General features: G+C 36.7%; 2 protein-coding genes across 8 annotated transcripts in view; one reads left to right on the top strand and one right to left on the bottom strand.

Moving 5' to 3' along the window:
* PSMA8 (proteasome 20S subunit alpha 8) overlaps positions 1-1,909 on the bottom strand; it is a 53,298-nt gene extending 51,389 nt beyond the window's left edge. The window contains exon 1 of one of the 5 annotated variants that reach the window (XM_045187707.2): positions 1,770-1,909. The gene's annotated coding sequence lies outside the window, so the exon portion shown is untranslated. Of the gene's footprint in view, positions 1-1,765 lie in introns of all 5 variants that reach the window. The other 4 variants (XM_045187708.2, XM_024580599.3, XM_045187706.2 and 1 more) reach the window with 4 other exon arrangements.
* SS18 (SS18 subunit of BAF chromatin remodeling complex) overlaps positions 1,793-22,543 on the top strand; it is a 65,736-nt gene continuing 44,985 nt past the window's right edge. The window contains exons 1-3 of one of the 3 annotated variants that reach the window (XM_053912413.1): positions 1,793-1,896; positions 5,435-5,511; positions 14,574-14,658. In XM_053912413.1, coding sequence (XP_053768388.1) covers positions 5,435-5,511; positions 14,574-14,658 — 162 coding nt within the window. In that variant the 5' untranslated portion in view covers positions 1,793-1,896. Of the gene's footprint in view, positions 1,897-2,347; positions 2,494-5,434; positions 5,512-14,573; positions 14,659-22,543 lie in introns of those variants that run through there. The other 2 variants (XM_024580206.3, XM_024580205.3) reach the window with 2 other exon arrangements.

Here is a 22,543-nt window from a genome sequence, read left to right as displayed (position 1 = left end):
GTGGTTTGCGAAGTTTGATGCTGGCGATTGCTACTCAGTCGAGTAGACCAGATGAAGTTGGTAGTGATCAAATCAAGACATTAATTGAGAACAATCAACCTTATACCACGTGTGAGATATCTACTCAAAATATCCAAATCACTAGTTATTGGTGAAAATGAAAAATGTGTCTTTTATGGAAAAAACCATACTGACTTTTCGGCCAACCCAGTATTTTCCTTAATTCAGGGCTCTTACAGTAATGAAGACTCCAGAATTCTAAGAAAGTTTCTCTAGGATGCAATCTTCCCTCTCACTCGTTGAATTTTCTTCTTTTTCAAGTTAAGCTTGAAAGTAAGATAGGGTCCTTTTAGTGTCTTCCCATAGAGGGTTGGTTTGTATTTCTGGCTGGACCTTACTCCAATGCTTCCCAACAGAATTTATGTGAAGGCCACAAAGAAAATAAAAATGGCATTTTTATGGCACACATGGTATCGTAGGAAAGACTGTGGTTATCCATGCGACTCTGAAGGGATAAACACCATGGGCTGACCTGGTACCTGTTTTCAGTTGATATCCTTTCCTGTTGTTGGGGAGCAGTGATTTAAACAGAGAAGGCCACCTTGACCCCCTCTTTTTAGTAGAAATTTGGACTAGTCCTACTAGTTCATGTTGCTGTCAAGCAGAACTGGAGCAGTAAGACTATTTTTCATTTTTCCTACTGAAATAACTGTTCTTAACTACTTAGGTACTTTTATAATAAGAAAATTATAAAAGCCAGGTGTTGGACATGCAGTGTTAGTGTTGGACAAGACATAGTTTCTGTTCTGAGTTCAATAGTTGTTTTTCCAATTTGATGTCATTACATTAAATCCAGATATACCAGTGTTTTTTTAAATGCTTAGGATAGTGAAAGACAACAATTACATTAATTACTCCTAGTAGGAGTGTAAATTGTCTTCTCTTTATTCTTAGGATGGCTTGTGTTTTCTCATCATTTAGGTCTCAGTTTAAATAAATATAACAAAGACTTCCCATCCTAACTCATGTGAGGGCCCCTGTTATTCTTTCAGTCCCTTGTTTGCTAGCCATTCTTATAACTTTACATATTTGTTTCTTATCCGTTAGCCCTATCAGAATGTAAGCTCCTTGAGAGCAGGTCCGGGGTCCAGTTTGTTGAGCTCTATCAGAGGTTGCCTAGCACGTAGAATACACCCAAATTTGCTCAATTAATTAAACTCATGACTTTCTTTTGCGAAAATAATTTAAAACAGGTAACTGTAAAATACGCTTTATTTTTCCAGTTTATATAGAACTGAGAAATTGATTTTGAGCCTCATTATATAAACTAAATTTACAGAATTAAAAAAACCCCACACCAACACATCACCCACATTTTCCCATGGTCCTTCAGTAAGTTGAGAACTTTGGTTTTTCCTCACCCTGACTTGAAGACTGACAGTCTAGGCCTAATTTACAAGGCACTAAACATGTGATTGAAAAGAGGGTGCCTTGTTTCAAAACTTAATTCCAAAGCGCCAAGTCAGATGCGATCGTCCTCACATTTCTACTAAGGGTTTGTCCCGAGAAGCGAACTCCTCTCCTCTGGCTCTCTAGCCAAGTTGGCCGACTGCCCATGAGTACTGGACACAGCCTTCCTTTCCCGATTTTGGGTCAAGCTTACTTCCAAATAGTTAGGCACGACCGTGCGCGTGTGAGACTGCGGGCTCCGAAGGGCGCGTTTGGGGCGTAGCCGAGCCGTTTAAACTAGCGAATCCGCGTTTACCTACTTCTTTCACCTCTGCCTCAACGCGGCAGATGCTCCACGGGTAGACACCAATTCCCAGGTCCTGGCCTTCTTCCCTCCTTCTCCCGCGTACGGGGACAAGTTCGGGCAGCCACTTCTTCCCAGGAGGGGTGAGCGTAAAGTTGGAAAACTGCACTAGATCCAGAGCCGACCGCCGAAACACAGTTGGGGGGACGCCGCGGCGCGCTGGCCGGGGAACAAGTTGCACCCTCGTGAAAGGGGCGGGCCGGCCCGGGCCGCTCGCATTTCCTGTGACAGGGGCAGCCCGAGCCTCTCCCTCTCCCGCGGCGGCCGGACCATTTCCTGAATCGCTGAAGCGGAGGGTGGACCGCAGAGCGGCCCTACCATTAGCTCAAAAGGGCGGGGGAGGCGGAAAAGTAAAGGTTGAGGGACGACAGGTCGATAAAGAACAGGGAAGTTCTCTGAGGACTCTGGTTCTCAAGGCAGACCCCGAGAGATCACACCTCTCGGCCGGAATTGCTCTGTTAGGCCAGCCAGGCAGCCTGTTTGTTCGGCACTGGAGCATCCCCCCTCCCCGCTTTGCCGAGGTGGTTCAGTCCGAGAGGCCGGCGTCTTTCCCCCAGTTTGCTGTTCACCCGGAGCGCCCCGGACTTGCCGATAGTACTGACGGCGGCAATATGTCCGTGGCGTTCGCAGCCCCGAGACAGCGAGGCAAGGGGGAGATCACTCCCGCCGCGATCCAGAAGGTGAAACCTCTCGGGTTCGGGGATGCCAGGCCAGTCCTGCCTTAGGAGACCCCGGGGTCTGAGCTAGGAGTCGGCCGGGCCGGGGGCGGAGACGGGCCTGCTGGGAGGCGGTCGAGTGGGACTCCGAACCGCGCGGCTGTGCCGGAGTGGGTGGCGGAAGAAGGCGAACCGGTCCTCTCGCGGAGACCTTCACGCGTTGGAGCTCTTTCCTCCAGGCACAAAAGCCCAAGTAGCCGCCGCCGGATTTCTCTAGGGATGGGGCGGTGTTCGGGCGGCGGGGCGCGTGCGCCCGGCGGTGGCGCCGCGCGGGGAAGGGCTGTTTATCCGGGCCGGCGCCCCCGGCCGCCCCGCGCGATGCTCGGGAGTTACTTTGGCGTCGCCCCTCCCATCGCGCCGTGGCTGCTTCGTGTGGAACAGACCTGAGGTCGCGGGAGGCGGAACGGAAGTCGCTGCCCTCCGCCGCGCTGCAAACTCTGGCGGAGTTGGGGAGCTCCCACGAGAACTTGGGGGACGCTCTAGGGAGCGTTAGTGGAGTCAGAGGCGCGGGCGAGGGAGAGCCCGGTGGACTTAGCAGTTACCTCCGAGTCTCCTCCATTCCAGCTTCACCCCATATCCGTTTACATCATTGATGTAAAGGAGTCAAGTCTAGGCTCTGAGGCTGCATTGGTGAGCCGTGGTCCCTGGCTTCAGGGAGCTTACAGTCTGGTGGTGGAGACGTCTGATAATCGTGACCAGTTACCGAAGTCGTGATGCCCAAGGAGCTGCGTTCCTTTTAGAGGGTGGTGTGCTGCCTCTTGTTGCTGTGTTACTGCCAGTTAGGGACCCAAAGGTTCTTCATTGTCTTTACCCCTTGTTGCCGACGAGCGAGGCAGAAATCTGAATTTTATTCAGCCAGACTTTGAAAAGTTACTTGCTCAATTTCAGTTTTGTTTTGTGCACTGGAGCAAGGATGAAAGTTAAAGAAAAGTCAACTTTTAGTTTTAAGGGCACCATCCTATGCCCAGTGGATTTAAATTCTTTTTTTATTGAATTCATTGAGGTGACATTGGTTAATAGTTATGTAGTTTTCTTTTTTAAAATTTTTATTGTTATTCAATTACAGTTGTATGCCTTTTCTCCCCATCCCTCCACCCCACCCCAGCTGAACCCACCTCCCTCCCCCTAGTTAATGTAGTTTTCAAGTGTACAATTCTATAACACATCATCTGTATATTGTATCATTTTCTCCACCCAAAGTCAAGTCTCCTTCTGTCACCATTTATCTCCCCTTTTGTCCTTTGCTACCTCCCCCCACCGCCCTGTTGCTCTGGTAATCACCATACTGTTGTCTGTGTCTATGAATGAATTAAGTTTGTTTTGCTTAATCCCTTCACCTTTTCATCCAGACCCCCACCCCCCTCCTCTGACAGCTGTCAGTCTGTTCTCAGCTCTGTTTACTGTAAGATTCTTTGTAGTGTGGCATTTGACATTTGTCTGTTGCTTTATTTTATAAACTGAGCAGCTTGGCAGTGCCTGGATATGCATTGTTTTCTTATAGTGTATTGGGCTAAGTCTGCAGCCTGGCTAAGAGCTCTAAGTACATACGGAAACATATTTCCTGCAGGGGCAGTGGGCGGTTAACTTATTTTTGAACTGTTGGAAAGTCCTTAGATTTTCTATTTTTTTCTACAGAGTTATTCTTACATCTTAAGATATTTCTCATGGGTGATTAATTCAGGAGATGCTTGCTGATCAATTAGTTTAATCCTCAGATGAGAAGGGAAAATGGATTTCAAATTAAGTGCCTCATTCTACAGTGTGAGGGATTGATTTTAGATATGAGACAGATAATCCTAACGATGAAGTTTGTTAGGTTGAGGAATCTACTGCGAAGGTATGTTGTAAAATCGTTAGATTGGACTAATGCATTTTAAGGACAAATTTTTTTGGCACTTGATGGTTCTAATTTAAGAAATAACTGCACTTGTTGGAGGGGCATGTTAATGTAATTTTTTCCAGCAGAGGAAGATGATGATTCGTGTGCAGAAAAGAAGTCATAGTTAATGTTAAATGTATCTTCGTTTTTAATTGAAAGTCTTGCATCAACTAAATTGCTGAGATGGAGTGATTATGCTATTCTTCATGCTTTCATGGAAGGGTGGGGCAGGTACATGAGAAACAGTTACTTCTGCCCTTTTATCTAACAGATAAATCTGAGACCCTGAGATCTTAAGTGGTTTGTATAGTATAGCAAGGTTGGCACTAAAATTAATTGGCCTTTTGCTACATTTCTACTCTTTCCTCAATGTCACTTCAGTTAGGTGAATTATTTAACCCTTAAAGCCAATATTGCCTTAAATTGTTGTAAGATGATAGAATGATAAGTTGATATGCCTTTGTCTTTAAACTTTTGGGACAACTTAATTATAAGGTAAGCTCATAAAATCTGCAGTAAATATTATACATACACAGAAAATACTGTATTTGATTCCATATTTGGAGAATCACAAAACCATACTGTGTAAAACTTGGAAAATAGCCAGCTATCCCCTCAAGCCTCCTGGGCTGAAGTTTTCATGTATTTTCTTCATTCTGGATAAGGACAGTTTTTCTTTACTACTAAAACGTGTTAGAATGATACAAAGCTAACTTGGACTCAACTTTTAGTCTTAACAGGCTAAAGCTTCTGTTACTTACAGTAGAGGTAATTAAGTGTTTGAATGCAAAAGAAACTCCATATTTTTCCTTCTTGGCTGCGGGTAGTAACTCAGAGGGAGAATAATCAGAATAATTAAAAAATTATTGATTAAACATACCATTATTCCAGAGGTGTAAAATAAGATTTAAAAGACCTGAGTAATTTCAGTTTCTGTATAAACATTTCTAGAAATCTGAAGGGTTTTAAAAAAAATTTTACTTGATTTACTAGATTTATAATAAACTCTTTCTAATTTTATTTCAGATGTTGGATGAAAACAACCATCTCATTCAGTGCATAATGGACTATCAGAATAAAGGAAAGACTTCAGAGTGTTCTCAGTAAGATTGACATGAAGTTTTTAAAAATTTTTCATTTTTCTGCGTTGGTTAACTTCTCACTTTTTTAAATAGCTTTATTGAGATATAATTCACACTACCATACAATTCACTCATTCTAAACTATATAATTCAGGGTTTTTAGACTATTCATACAGTTGTACTATCACTCCAATTAATTTCAGTACATTTTCATTACCCTCAAAAGAACCCCTATACACATTAGCAGTCACTCCCCATTTTCGACACCTAATTCCTCACCCCTGACAACCACTAATTTTTCTGTCTGTGTAGATTTGTCTATTGTGGACATTTCATATAAATGGATTCATACAATATGTGGTCTTTTTTGAATGACTTCTTTCACTTAGCATATGTTCTAGATTCATCCATATTGAAGAATGAATTAGTACTTTCTTTTTAGCTGAAAAATTTCAATTATCTAGATGCCACATTTTATTTATCCAGCAGTAATAGGTATTTAGATTGTTTTCACTTCTTGGCTGTTTTAGTAATGCTACTGTGAATATTAGTGTACAAATTTGATGTGACTTCTTTGATGTTTACAAATGAAAAATTTGTTCTCTGGGATGGAGTGGGCATTAATTTTTTCTTATCCTACTTATATGGCATTATAAAATAATGACTTCAAATTTGTATATGGTCCGATTTGTGGAAAAGTTAGATCTTCATCTTCACATATATAGGATATATAGTTATATCCATGTATGTGATTGTGAAGGCAAAAGTCATATCTAATAAGTAATTGGTCATCATTCCTAAGAATGCAGTTTGTTAATTTGAAGTGTTATATCTGAAGTAAACAGTATCCCGTAATAAAATTTGATGGAGAAGAACAAATTGAATATTTTGTCAAGTCTCTAGAACGCCACCACCCAGTAGAAATATATTGTATGAAAGGGGATCCAAGATGGCGGCGTAGGTAGACACACTGCGCCTCCTCGCACAACCAGAACTGACAGAGAATCGAACAGCAAGGGGGACCAACACCAAGGAAATAGAAAATAATCATTCATCCAGACCGGTAGGAGGGGCGGAGACGGCACTGGGGTGGAGAGGACTCGCGTGGCTGTGGCGGGACTGAGACTGGCGGAGTGTGGGACAAATGGCGCAGGCAGTCCCAGCACTAGCAGACCCTGCGGCCCCACATTTGCACAGATAAACCCAGAGGGCCGGACTCAGAGTGGCGGAGAGTGGGGCAGGCAGAGTGGCGGGTAGCACCCTGCGGCACCATATTCGCCCACAGATAAACCTGATGAACGGCGGGCAGCGAAGCAGACCGTGCAACCCAGGGCTCCAGCTCAGGGAAATAAAGCCTCAAACCTCTGATTGAAAGCGCCCCTGGGGGTTGGGGCGGCAGCAGGAGAGACTCCCAGCCTCACAGGAGAGGTTGTTGGAGAGACCCACAGGGGCCTAGAGTGTGCACAGGCCCACTTACTCGGGAACCAGCACCAGAGTGGCCCAGTTTGATTGTGGGTATCGGAGTGAAAGATTGAAATCCGGAGGAGAGTGAGGCGGGCGCCATTGCTCCCACTTGGCCCCTCCCCCACGTGCAGCGTCACAGCTACAGCTCAGCTGCAGCGTCACAGCTCAGCGACCAGCATTACCCCGCCCCGGTGAACACCTAAGGCTCCGCCCCTTAAAGTAACAGACGCACCAAGACAAACAAACAAACAAACAAAAAATGGCCCAAATGACAGAACACTTCAAAGCTCCTGAAAAAATACAACTAAGCGACGAAGAGATAGCCAACCTATCGGATGCACAGTTCAAAGCACTGGTTATCAATATGCTCACAGACTTGGTTGAATCTGTTCGAAAAGCAGATGAAAAAATGAAGCCTATGCTAAGAGAAACAAAGGAAAATGTACAGGGAACCAATAGTGATGAGAAGGAAACTGGGACTCAAATCAATGGTATGGACCAGAAGGAAGAAAGAAACATCCAACCAGAAAAGAATGAAGAAACAAGAACTTGGAAAAATGAGGAGAGGCTTAGGAACCTCCAGGACACCTTGAAACGTTCCAACATCCGAATTATAGGGGTGCCAGAAGGAGAAGAGGAAGAACAAAAAATTGAAAACTTATTTGAACAAATAATGGAGAACTTCCCCGATCTGGCAAAGGAAATAGACTTCCAGGAAGTCCAGGAAGCTCAGAGAGTCCCAAAGAAGCTGGACCCAAGGAGGAACACACCGAGGCACATCATAATTACATTACCTAAGATTAAACGCAAGGACCTACATCCAAGATTACTGTATCCAGCAAAGCTATCATTTAGAATGGAAGGGAAGATAAAGTGCTTCTCAGATAAGGTCAAGTTAAAGAAACTCATCATCACCAAGCCCTTATTATATGAAATGTTAAAGGGAGTTACCTAAGAAAAAGAAGATCAAAAATAGGAACAGTAAAAATGACAGCAAACTCACAGTTATTAACGGCCACACATAAAACAAAAACGAGAGCAAACTAGGCAAACAACTAGAACATGAGGGTTGTCAATAAGGGAGTGGGAGGGGGAGAGGGGGGTAAAGGTACAGAGAATAAGTAGCATAGATGATAGGTGGAAAATAGACAGGGGGAGGGTAAAAATAGGGTAGGAAATGTAGAAGCCAAAGAACTTATAAGTATGACCCATGGACATGAACTATGGGGGGGAATGTGGAAGGGAGGGGGGTGGGCAGGATGGAGTGGAGTGGGGGGGGAAATGGGACAACTGTAATAGCATAATCAATAAATATATTTAAATAAAAAAAATAAAATAAAATAAAATTTTTAAAAAAGAAATATATTGTGAGCCACATAGGTAATTTTACATTTGCTTGTAGACATATTAAACAAGTAAAAAGAAACAGGAGAAATTAATAATTTATTTTATTTAACTCATTATTTCCAATATAATAGCACTTCAATATATAATCAGTATAAAATATATTGATGAGATAGTTTACATTCTTTTGTTTCATTCTTTTGTTACATTCTTTTGTGCATCTTACTCAAATAGTAACAATCTTTTGGACTAGTCACATTTCATTGTGCTTAGTGGCTACTGTTTTTAAACAACATAGCTCTAGAATATTTTATTCTCACCATCATACTGGGGCACATCTGTCTTTTAGGGATCTCACTGGTCTGCTCTCAAGTAGAACAGATACTGCATTTAGTTTTTAGGTGTCTTGAATATACTTTTATCTGGAACTGATATCTTTAATGATACTGCTGATGTTGAAGAGTACAGAGCAGTAATTTTGTGGAATGTCTCTTGTTTTGGATTTAAGAGGTATTTCCTCTTGATTAGATTCACATTATGCACTTTTGGTAGTAGTATCACATATGTAACGTTCTGTCCTCGGTGCATCCTCAGATAGCCATATGATTTGTCCCAGTATTTGTCCCAATATCTGTGATAACTTTGGTCACTAAGTTAAGGTGGTGCCTGCCAGTTTCTCCACTATAAAGTTGCTGTTTTTGCTTTATAATTCTTATTTATCTTGTTGGGGAGATACTTTGAGACACACATGTGCTGTTTCTTATCATACTTTCTCTTACATTAATGTTAGCATCCACCAGTGATTCTTAAATGAAACAGTTATTTCCATGGTGGTTGTCAAATGGTGACTAAATCCACCATTTTTTCCACATTTATTTGGAATTCTACTGTAAGGAAGAAATTTTCCATCCCTTGCCTGCATTCATTCTTTCATTCATTCATTTATGTCTGAATGGACTTAGGAGTTGTTATTGTTCCATAGGTTATAATCTGTTACTCTATTATTTATTTTCTTTCTCAGACTGTTTCTGATGTTGGCCACTGGTAGCCCCTCAATTGGCTTTTTAATGTCTCTGTTATTTTTTGACACTTTTCTTATTTTCTTTCATTTAAAAAGTTTATCTTGTACTTGTTTCTGCCCCAGTTTGGAATCACTCATTTCTTAAAGCCCTGGTTCTTTTTTGGAAAATTATGTTTGGAGAAACTAAGTTTGGAGAAACTTAGGTCTGAGTGCTAGGATATGTTATTTTCTAATCACAGCACATTTTGCATTTTATATGACCATTTTCATTTCTTCTATGCATATTGTTTCTTTGATAAAACTTGTCTGTTTATATTTGAAAATATTCTTTCAAATAAAGTTTATTTGAAAATTAACTAGCTTATCTACTTCCTTAGTTTAACTATGGATAATCATCAGTGGTGAGGAGATTACTAACTCCTTGATGTCAGCCGTGAGATGATAAAAGTTGAGAGGTTCTAATTGGAATTATTTTCATCTATAGCTTTTAAAACCCTAAATAGAGCCAAAGGGTTTGTGGCACAGGACTGGTTCATAAGGGACCCGGCAGTATATGGCATAGATAGGAAATACTCCGATCTAGAACCATCTTTTCCAACTAGTGTCAGCAAAAGTTTATACTGTTTTATTCTTTATATTCTCAGCCTTTTTTTTGTAGATATGATCATTTCCCCCATTCTCTGCGTATTGGAATAGACTTCATTTTTACACATATTTGTACAAAAGGGGCTTAAATTGATTTAGGTAGAATCTTAAATTATGCTTTCTGATGGATTTTACCTCATTCCTAGAGTTCTTTAGTTATTCTTTCTTTTCTTACGTTGTCAGGATTGGTTTGTGAATGAAGAGAAAAAAAATTCCTCCTCTCAATCTTAATGTTTTTTCATAGTAGGAGAAGTAAAAGTAAAAAGGAACATCAGTAAATGACAGCCATCTAGGAATTTATAGTTCAAAAAAAAATTTTTATCCTCACCCAAGGGGAAATGCCTTTTTTTTGTTTTTGTTTTTGTTTTTTAACAGAGAGAGGGGAAGGGAGGGAGAGAGGGACAGAAACAGCAATGTAAAAAAGAAACATTGATCAGGTGCCTCTCCTATGCACCCTGACCAGGGACTGAACCCGCAAACTAGGCATGTGCCTGGACCAGGATTGAATCTGCGACTTTTTGGTTTACAGACAGTGCTCCAACCAACTGAGCCACACTGGCAGGGTTGGTTTTTTTAAATTGAAAAATAAGTTTTTATGAAGGCAGTATATACATTATAGAAAATTAGAAGACACAGACACAAAAATGAGATAATGAACACCATATTCTTGCCACCAAACATTTTTCACTGGTGACATCTTTTTATATATTGCACTGTATATCTCTATTTGCATATACACATGCATACACTCACATATTACACTCATGTGAGTCAGTGAATCAATTGTGGAGCTCATAGGCACGGTCTTCCCTTTAAGTTTTGGTAATGTGAAAATGAAGATTGCTCTTTCGTGATGTTTGGTTTGAGCGTTTTCTAAATCAGTCTATTTGTTTGCTTAAATATAAATGTAGTTTTTCTATTTTAGAGTGAGTGCAACTATAATTTTAGAGTGTACTGTCAATAATTATCAAGCAAGAAATTTCTCTTCATAATATAAAGGAATGTGGTTTCAAATTCCTACTTAGGAAGGTGACTTTTATTCTATAAATTGTATTTCTGTTGTCTTAAAAACATAATCATTATAGGTTTTAGGTAAAGTTTCTTTTTTAATGAAATTGATTTTGGATTTATCTTTAAATTATATCAGTAAATTTAATAGTGGTTATTTTATCTTATTCAAGGTAATTGATATAGTTGCTCCTAGTGTAATCTTTGGGAAGTGAACTACCTCTCATTTAATAGGTTAATAATGATGGGTGTTTTGGAATCGTCAAACAAAATGTTGAATATATTTTGTATCTGCTTTTAGCTTATATACTCGATTTTATTTTATTGATGTAGACTATTTTAGAAATAATCATACACATTAAAAAAGAAAATAGTTTCAATGACAAATGTAATACTATTTACAGAATAAACAAAAAATTTCTCAGGAAAATATTTCTTTAATATTTGTAGGAGAATCTACTTTTTATTATCATTTCAGCAGTCTTTGGCTGAAGCCGTATTTTTCTAGAATATTTGCAAATCTTTTTAGGTGACATACAAACAAACTTACAAAAGTATATGAGTATATGGTTATTTTTATTGATGTTCATTTTATGGCCTTGAATAAGCTTATTTGAATGCTGTTAAAATAACAGATTTAAACAAAATACAACCCACTGCAGTTAGAAAAGACCGGTTAAAAATGATCATTTTTACCTACTGCCTTACATTAGGTAAAAAGATTCAGTGCTTTTGGGACAATTGGAGAAATCTGGATTCTGTGGATTAGGTGGTAATACTGAATCAGTAGTAATTTCCTCTTTATAGTGGTTGTACAGTGGTTATATAGGGTATGCCCTTGTTTTTGGAAAATTGACACTGAAGTATTAGTAGTAATGAGATACTATGTGACTGACTCTCAAATGATTTTGGGAAAAACGTGTGTGTGCCTGCATGCATGTATATGTTGGTGTGTATGTTTAGGATGGAATAAGACATGGCAAAATACTAATTATTGTACAGTGTAGGAGAAAGATATTTGGGGTTCTTTATATTTTTAAAATTGTAAGCTTAAAATTTCAAACCTGAAAGTTAAAAAAGATGGTTGGGGAAATGGCTTAAGATTAAAGTACTCAATAAAAAACGCTGTATTTGTAGATGTTTAGAACCATAAGGGGCTTTGAGATCCACTTTAACCATTATTTTACAAATGAAGCCTTAAGAGCATGGCAGATAAGATTTAACAGTATTTTAATATTGGCTTACTAAGTACTAATCAGCATGACTAAATTTTTTTCTTAAAGGGTCATGAGTAAACAAACCATAGTCCCTTACTAGGTTTGGATTTTTATTTTTGATAGAGTGGTCAGTAGATCTCTCATCTGAGTATTGTGCAACCATACTAATACTCAGAGAAGAAAATAAAACTTGAAGGAGTAGACATTGAAATGGGTTTCATGTTCTTATTAAAAGTAGCTGGCTGGTTTTTAAAAAATGGCAAGATTGTGGAACCCTGTATCTTAAATTTTATTTGCAATCTCTATGGAATAATGAAGTAGGTTCAGCTAGTGGTGCCAGTTAGTGCTGTTTGAAGAATTCTGACAGCATAATTAACTGTTATGAGTAACTCATTATAGTGTAATAATTCTTCGTCCTTATTTATATAAGGGTCATCATAACAATATATCACATTCTGATTGAGCAACAATATAGTGTAAATGTGAGAAGGACCATTAAGAGCATAAACTTGTTTTTAAACAACAAAAACAAAGGGAAACAGGAAAACTTTGGGAAGTGTTGAATGTCTATTATTGATACTTTTGATTGTGATGATGGTATCACTGGTATTTGCCTATGTCCAAACTCATCAAATTGTACACAATAATGTACAGTTATTACCTGTTATAATAATTGTGTTCACTATAAAATTAATCCTTAATGGTGTTGGTGTACTATTATTTCCTCCATTTCTGTGCTTTAGCATATTTCATATATGTATATGTAATTGGAAACACCTATTCATTGTCTTAATAGATGGATACTATAAGCACAACAGGCAATAATTGTACAATAATGTACAATTACGTGTGGTTCTTTGTATATCAGTTATACTGGAATAAGTCTGGAAAAATAAACAAAAAAGCCTAACTTTCTTAGGAAGCTTTAAGGTCAGTGAGATATAACTTTTTCCCCCATTAAGAAAAAAGTAGTGAAATCAGTTATTTCTAACTGGAAAAAAGTAATGCAGCAAAGAATTTACCCTTGCCCTAGCTGGTGTGGCTCAGTGGATTGAGTGCCTGCCTGTGGACTAAAAGGTTGCTGGTTCCATTCCGAGCAGGGCACATGCCTGGGTTGCAGGCCAGATCCCCAGTTGGGGGTCATGTGAGATGCAACCACACATTGATGTTTCTCTCCTTCTCTTTCTCCCTCCCTTCCCCTCTCTCTAAAAATAAAATAAAATCTTTAAAAAAAAAAAAAAGAAAGAATTTACTCAAATTCCTTTTAAGGAGTATGTTTTAGAAAATTACTCCGTCTGAAATCTATGAGGGAATGCTTTATTTACCTGAACAAAGTTGACTTATTTGCATTAATTTGTATTTAATATTTCTCCGTAAACAAAATTCTAAAACAGCTGAACAGTTTGATGCAGGATATAAGTTTATATTTTGAAGGTTTACAAACACTAGTAATTGGATCACTACTAATTTTAATCTGGTTTGGTCTTAATTAGGTTTTGAAATTATGAAGAGGCTCTGGCTGGATATCTCAGTAGTTTGGAGCATCATCTCTGTGCCCTGAGGTCTCGGGTTTCATCTCCGGTCAGGGCACATACAGGAATCAACCAGTGAAGGTGTCAGTAACTGGAATAATAAATCAGTGTTCTCTCTCTCTAAAATTAATAAATTAAAAATAAGTTATGAAGAGAAGTTGAGCAAAGCTAATTCATAAGCAAGATCACTATAAATGTGTTTAACCATTTCTCTCCAGTAATGAGAATCTGCTGTATTTTAAAATTTTTTTAAAATTTTATAAATTGTTAGTCACTTCAACAAGAGTGGGAAGGAAAAAAAAGTGTGGTTCCCACCTCGTTTCTGCAGTTTAGCGGAATGTGTTGACTGTTCTTGGGATTGAGGCTTTTGACAGTGTGAAAATGGCAGAGGGAAGGGAATGAGCATAATCAGTTTCACTGAATTCATTCTAGACCTCTTAGAAAAGCATATGTACTGTGTGTGGGGTCAGAGCATATCTGAAGTTACTGTATTCACTAAACTGTGTAATCTTGTACAAGTTACTAACCTTTCTAAAACTGTTTCCTCATCTATATGATGGTGAAAATAAGAACTTTTACTTCATAATGAAGGTGTTGGTTTGAGGATTAAATGAGATATGGGAGTATAAAACTAACTATAACAATATTTAGCACATGGTAACACCTCTGAGTTTGTCATCAATTTTGAATGTAGTAAGTGGGATTATTTTGCAGAGGAAAAAATGAAATGCTGTTGATGTTCAGGTAACAAATCTTTTACTAATCTCAGGAAATTATTATAATACTGTTTGTAATTAAGCATATAGGAACAAAATTGTTTTTCAATATTGATTATTCGTTTTGTTTTAATAGGTATCAGCAGATGTTGCATACAAACTTGGTCTACCTTGCTACAATAGCAGATTCTAATCAAAATATGCAGTCTCTTTTACCAGCAGTAAGTACTTTTAAAATACTGTGAAGTAGACAATCTTTATAGACTCACATATGGTATAACATATTTTTGTTTAATGATTTTTGAGATTTGTTTAGTAAATCCTGACCCCCTCTGAGAACGCGAAGCTGTTTACCTATATGATCTTAAAAGGTTTAATGTTTTACCTTCATATTTAATTCGAATTAATTCACCTAGAATTGATACCCTCCCTGAGGATGTCATATTCATTCACTGACACACCCATCAATCTACCTATTTAGTTATTTATTTTAATCTGTAATTGTACAAATAATTTACGAATAAATCTGTAGTATTTCAAAGCAAATCCTTGATATCTTATAAGTTTACCTATAAATACTGTAGTATGCATCGTCAGATAAGTACTATTATCCTACCCAACAAAATTAACCAAAATTTCTTAATGTCTTGTAATGCCCAGACTGTTTTCAATCTTTACCAATTATATGAAAAAAAATGTTTTAATGATTGTTTGTTACAAAATCCAAACAAAGTTCTCATGTTACATTGATTGATGTGTCTTAGTCTCTTTCAATCTGTATCAGTTTACCTTTTCTGTTCTCCATTTATTTATTGAAGAAACATTCAATACATTTTGGGTTATACATTTTGTAGAATTTCTCACATTCTGGATTTGCTGATTTTATCCTTATGGTCCTTTAACATGTTCTATCCATCTCATCTCTTATTTCCTATAAACTAATAATTAGTGGCTTTATGAGAGTTAGGTTTAGTTTTTTATTTCTGGTTTATTTAGTTTTTGGTGGTGGTGTTTTTTAATTCTTTGGTGTATTGCCTATTGTACCACATCAGGAGGGTTGGGAAATCTAATATGTTTAAATATATTGCAGTCATTCTTTGATTCTCAGGTTGTCTCATCTTTGGTCAGTGGGAGACTCTTCATTCGGCTCATGTCCTTCTGATACAATTCTAGTATTCTTGTGGAGCTTCTTTGCTTTCAGGATTTGAGAGACATATATTGATTATATTATTTGTCCCAGAACTGTTCTGCTAAAGCTATTTTTCCAAGCAGCCCTTTTATAATGGGAACTGATACTTAGAAACCACAATTTGTATATTTGGGGTATTCATTATTACTGGGTTTTCTTTGTTGCTTGGGTGTTTTTAGTGGACAGTAGTAGTAAACTCATATTTTAGAAAAAAATAAAATACTGGATTAGTGATACTTGCCCTTCAGGGAAGTTTTTTTTTTTTTTAACTTAGCTTTAATCTTATGTATTAGTATCTCTTCTGTCTTACTCTGAGAATCTTGGTACCTTAATGACATTATTATAATTGTTTATTTGCTATATACTATTATATATAAAAAGAATTTCAATGTAATGCTACTGGTTTACCACTAACAATATGATGCTGCTTCTTAAGATACATCCTCCTAAGGATATATAATTAGTAAATTTAGTTTCGAATCCAAAGTATTTTTTGTGTGATTATTGACATGAACTTGGTTATTTATTTTTGTTAATAATCTGAAGAATAGGTTCAATTTCATTTGTTTGCATATGGGTAGTTCTCTGTTCCAGCAATATCTAGTAGAAAAACAAAAGTATCATTTTGTTATGCCATCTATATCAAATATCAGGTGTCCATATATGTTTCTTTCTGATCTCTCTATTCTTTTTCATTGGTTTGTTTTTATAAATTCCACTATTCTGTCACACTTGTCATAAATCTAATAAATATTAATGTGTATTACGGAAGTTCTTATTCCTTATTTTTTTCAGATTAACTTGTCTACTGGTGCTTTGTGTTTCCATATACACTTACATTTCAGCATGTCTAACAAATCCTGTTGCGATTTTCATTGAGATTACATTAACTCTAAATCAGTTTGGGGAGAATTGATCTTTTTACAGTATTGAGTCTGTCTCTTTTTCTCTGGCCAGGTAACTCAGTTGGTGAGAGCATTGTCCGCATAGGTCAAGGTTGTGGGTTTGATCCCCAGTCAGGGCACATAGAAGAATCATCCAATGAACGCATCATTAAGTGGAACAACAAATCCATGTCGCTGTCTCTCTAAAAAAAATCAATTAATAAATGAAAAAGTAAAGAAAAAAAATATTGAGTCTCTTAAATCATGATCATTGTCTATATTTTCATTTAGTTAGTCCTTTAATATACACCAATGAAGTTTTATGATTTTCCCTGCAGAGGATTTGCGCATCTTGCATTGGACTTAATGCTACTAGGTACTTTTGAAACAAATGTTCTTTTGAAGAAATTAAGTGGAGTCTTTGTGGTTTAAGTTTTATTTTCTCTGATTGCTGTTTACAGGGAAATCCAGTTGATTTTGAATTTCTCAGAGTTGTTTAATTTCTAATAATTTTTCTGTTGATACTTTCAGTTTTCTGTATTCATGAACATATCATTTGTGAATATTTGGTTTTGTTTCTTGCCAGTTCTTAGGCCTTTTATTTCTTTCTTTTGCCTTACTTCTCTGGCTAGGACCTCCAGTACATTCCTGAGTAGAAGTGGTGATAGAGGACATCCTTATCTTGTTGCTGATCGCAAAGGGAAAAGCTTTCACTGTTTGACCCTGAAGTATGATGTTTCCTGTAGTGTTTTGTAGATAACATCTTATTGGATTAAGGAAATTCCCTTTTGTTTCTGTTGTGTTAAGAGTTTATGTCTTGAATGAATGTTAAATTTCATTAAATACTTTCTTGTATCTATGAGATGATCCTAAGTTTTTCTTCTTTATCTGTTAATGTGGTGAACTAATTAATTTACTTTTTAGTGTTCAATTTTGCATTTTTATAATTAACATACTTTTTCATGACTCACTTGGTATTGATCTTTTTGTTTTTGTTCGTGGTCCTTTAAAGTATTGCTGTATTCAGTTTGTTAAAATTTTGATCAAGATTTTTATATCTTTGTTTATTAGTGTAGTTGACCTTTAACTTTCTTATAAAGCCCTTGTCTGGTCTTTATTATGAGGTTATGCTAGCTTCATGAAAGGAGCTAGAGAATTTTTCTGTATTTTCTTAATCTGGAAAATTTGCATAATAGAGCTGCTATTTCTTAAATGATTGGTAGAGAAGCCATCTGGATCTGGAGTTTTCTTTGTGAAGTTTTCACTTAATCTTTTTAATTGTTAGTGGGTAGTTTATATATTTCTATGTTTTATGAATTGCCTATTTTTGTAAATTGAGTTTTTCAGCATTTTATCTAAATTTTCCAATTTGTTGGCATAAAGTTCATGAAATAATCTTATACTTCTAATGTCCTTAAGATATATAGTGATTTTTTTGTTTTTTTAACATAGTTTATTTGTGCCTTCTCCTTTAAAATATATTTTGATGCTCATGCCAGGTGTTTATCATATATTTTTTCAAGTCTTTTAAAAGAATCTGTTTTTGGTTTTGATCTTTCTCTATTGCAGCCTCCTCCCACCCCTCTTTCCCTCTGACAATCAATGTACTGTTTTCTGGGTCTATGAGGTTTTTTTTCTTAATTCCTTTACCTTTTGCATCTAGTCCTGTAACTCTCCTCCCTTCTGAGAGCTGTCAGTCTATTCTCTATCTAAGTCTATTTCCATTTTACTTGTTCAATTTGTTCATTAGATTCCATATATGAGTGAGATCATATGGTATTTTTCTTTCTCTAACTGGCTTATTTCACTTAGCATAATGCTCTCCAGTTCCATCCATTCTGTTGCAAAAGGCAAGATTTCCTTATTTTTTTTATAGCTGAGTAGTATTCCATTGTGTAAATGTACCACAGCTTTTTTATCCACTCATCTACTGATGGACACTTGGGCTGCTTCCAAATCTTGGCTATTGTAAATAATGCTGCAATGAACAAAGGGGTGCTTATATCCTTTCAGTTTAGTGCTTTGGGTTCCTTTGGATGTGTTCCCAGAAGTGGAATTGCTGGGTCGTAAGGCAGTTAATTCCATTTTTAATTTTTTGAGGTAACTCCATAAACCTCTTTGCGTAGTCGCTTCACCAGTCTGCATTCCCACCAACAATGCATGGGGGTTCTCTTTTCTCCACATCCTTTCCAACACTTGTTATTTGTTGATTTATTGATGACAGCCATTCTGACAGGTGTGAGGTGATACCACATTGTGGTTTTAATTTACATTTCTCTTATGATTTGTGATGTTGAGCATCTTTTCATATGTCTGTTGGGCGTCTACAGTTCTAGTTGGAGAAATGTCTATTCAGGTCTTTTGTCCATTTTTCATTGGATTGTTTGTCTTTTTGGTTTTGAGTTTTGTAAGTTATTTATAAATTTTATCATATAAGAAGTTTTAGGCGCCATTGGTTTAGGAAAGAATTATGAGAACAGTTTAAATCACAAAAGTTTTTATTTGTTCACTTAATTTTTCTTTGGGAAAAACTTGAGGAGAAAACTCTTCTATTGTGGTAGTTTATTTTAAGACATACAGTTTGGAAATATTTATATAATATTAGAAATTTTAGAGCTGGAAAGAACCTCAATAGTTACATAGCCTAGTGATTCTTTACGTTGACTACACATTTTAAAAAGCTTCTGAGGTGATTCTGCCACGCAGCTAGGAATTAAGGACTTTGTATTTTCATGATTTTTAAATGCAATATTCAGTGACGTTCTGAAGATACGCAAAACTTCAGTAAAATATGATTCCTACTCCTGTAGTCTCAACTTCATCTGATGTTCTGTACCATGAATTACTTTCACAATATGAGAAAGATAATACTAATTATATAATGTTATGGAGATTATGTAAGTTATGGTTTCCAGCATATAGGAAGTACTCAGTATTGATGTACTGAAGTATTGATGGTGTTGAAGAAGAAAGTAGTATATAGTTGGAAAGTATAAATGGAGGGAGAAGTCAGATTCAGGAGTGTTTGAAAGAAGACTAGCAGGATTCAATTATGAATATGTATGAAGGGTAAGTTTGGAGACCTGACGGATAGTGATGCCATTCACTAAGATTGAGTGTATAAGCACGTCACTTAATTTTAAAAGAAGGCTGAAAGCTGATTGGAATTCCTTACCTGGCTTTCACTTAATTTATTATAAGTTTTAAAATCCCTAATTTAACTAGATACACATCTTAAACTTTAAATTTATGAAAGATAATTTTTGTTTAGTAAATGTTCTGCACAAAGAAAATCTGTACTATTAGTAACAATTGATTTATAGTAAATTTTTATGTTTTACATATTTTTCATTTTCTAAATTGCATTTTTTGGTGATGCCAGTGACTACTTGATGTTCTGAGCAACCTTTGGGCAGCACTTGTTTAACCTTTGTATAACCATTATACAAGCGGCAGTAAAAATGATAACAGGTTAGTCTTCAGGTTCAGTGCCATCTGTTAGGCAGATCATCTGTTCAGTATTTTAGTGACTAAAATTTGATACTGTAGAGTCTACTATTTACATGTATGATCCAAGTGAAGTGAAGGAACACATGCTTAGAGCTGTGGACTATCTTAAAGATGAGCAGAATATATTTCATAACTTTTAACCTAAATTTTAGCATAGGTAATATTTTGATACGGGTAGAACATCAAAAACTGCAGAGAGGTAATACAAAAGCCTACCACCATCTCCATCTTCTACCTATATTTTTTTAAAGGTTTTGTTTATTTATTTTTAGAGAGAGGGGAAGGGAGGGAGAAAGAGATAGAGAGAAACACCAATGTGTGGTTGCCTACTGTACACCCATTACCAAGGACCCTGCAACCCAGGCATGGGCCGTGCTTGGAAATCCATCCTGCGACCCTTTGGTTCTCTGCCCAACACTCAATCCACAGAGCCACACCAGCCAGGGTTACTACCTGTTTTTTATGCAAATAAAAGCCAATATAAATATAGGAGTGGGCAAAAGTAGGTTTATAGTTGGGAGTATGTGAAACACAGAGTTTATGCTCGTATTATTATTTATTTATTATTGTATTATTTTCCATATGAACAGCTGTAGACTTTCTTCTGCCCCATCCTGTAGTAAAAATTAAGGCATCAGTTATTTGTCTGATTTTGAGGTGAGGAAGGCTTTGTTGAGAAAAAGGAGAAAACTAAAGAAGATACTGATTTAATTCCTTAAAAAATGTAAAATAAAATCTTTATTATACCTGTAAGTTCTATAAATGAAATTAAAGACATCTCAAAAAATGGTGTGATATATGCCATTTTAGAACACTGTATGTGTAAGTACACTTTAAACGTAGTAGAAAAAGTCATTAGTTAAGCTAAGTGTTAGGGAAAGTTTTACAAGGGAGGTAACCCTTTGTTCTGTGGACAATTGATTTATGGGGCACATATCTTTGGAGTAATATACAATATTATAGGTTGCATTTTGCCAGAATTGTTGCCTATCTTGTCCTTTTAGAGTCATACAAAAAATGTTAACTGTTTGCTGGACAGTATATATTATATGAAATTAAGACTGTCTAGAGTCCAGATATATAAAGAGATTGGATACATCTTACTGCGAGGAATAAAAATGTTAGTGTGTATGTTTATATGTATGTATGTATGTGTGTGAGTATCTGAATTTTTTTTTCCAGAACTATATTAAATCAGTGAAAGTAGCTTTTTAATGTACTGGGGAACATAAGGGTTCTCCCTTTGTTATAAGTTGAAAATAATGTATCTAGCTCTTTAAGGAGCAGAATTTTTGTTGTGTAGGTAAGAAATAAAAAGAACCTAAATGTTGGAAATTATATAATTCACTCTTAATTTCCATAGAATTAAGTACAGAAAAGTATTTTACAATGCTGTTGTAAAATAATTTAAGCATCGTTTATATTAGAAAAAGACAAAATGAGGAACAAGTGTCAGTTTTGAGGGTGTGTAAAAACTGGTACAGCTTATGCAGTTGAATTCTACATTTCTGAATGAGGTTGAATGATATACTGATAAAGAATAATGCTGACAGTAGAATAAAAGAAATCACAGAATAGTATGATCCTACTTTCAAAAAATAAATAACACGAATTTTAAAGAACTTTCTGAGGTATGTGTATGAAGCTTTTAGGAATGGTTCCCATTTTCATTTTTCTGTTTTTATAATGATTACACATTACTTTTGTAATTTAGACAGATTGGTATAGATGTAAAAATAATATAAAAAATACATTCAAGATTAAGCCAATGTATCTTCTTGGTTTTTAATGGGCTTAAAGTTTATCTCCCCCATGTTTCAGAGTGGATTAGGGTTTTAGTTTTGGAAATATATTCCAGAGAATTCTCCTGGTCTGGGAAGAAGGCATTTATTTATTTATTTATTTAAGTCTTCACCAGAGGGTATAGGATATGTTTATTGATTTTAGAGAGAGAGAAGGGAGGGAGGTGGGGGAGCAGAGGGAAAGAGAGAAGCTTTGATGTAAGAGAGAAACATCAATGGTCTAGGAAGACATTTGCTTTTTTTTTGTTTTTTAAATCTTCACCAAAGGATGTAGGATATGTTTACTGATTTTAGGCAGGGAGGATGGGAGAATGGGAGGGGAGAGCAGAGGGAAAGAGAGAAGCATTGATGTGAAATCAATAGCCTCCCATACACATCCTGACTGGGGATTGAATCTGCAACCTAGGTATGTGCCCTGACCGGAAATTGAGGGATTCGAACCTGCAACCCTTTGGTGTATGGTAAGACTCTCCAACCAAATCACCTGGTCAGGGCAGAAGGCTTTTACTTTCTGTTCTTTTAGATTATGGATCTGGAGTGACTGGTGATTAACAACATCATTATAGTATTTCAGAGCTAAGGTAATTTAATGTTGGACTTACGGCGAGAGTGTTTGCTGTTCCATAACAGAAAGATTGGATTTAATAGATACCCTACTACTAAAACTGGGGAGAGTAATATTAGTGGGTGAATCATTTTGGGTCCTAATTTCTTAGGAAAT

Source organism: Desmodus rotundus, chromosome 10, assembly GCF_022682495.2.
Source record: "Desmodus rotundus isolate HL8 chromosome 10, HLdesRot8A.1, whole genome shotgun sequence".
Classification (NCBI taxonomy): Eukaryota; Metazoa; Chordata; class Mammalia; order Chiroptera; family Phyllostomidae; genus Desmodus; species Desmodus rotundus.
The sequence above is the reverse complement of the archived record's forward strand: the minus strand, read 5'-3'. Positions and strand labels throughout refer to the sequence as shown.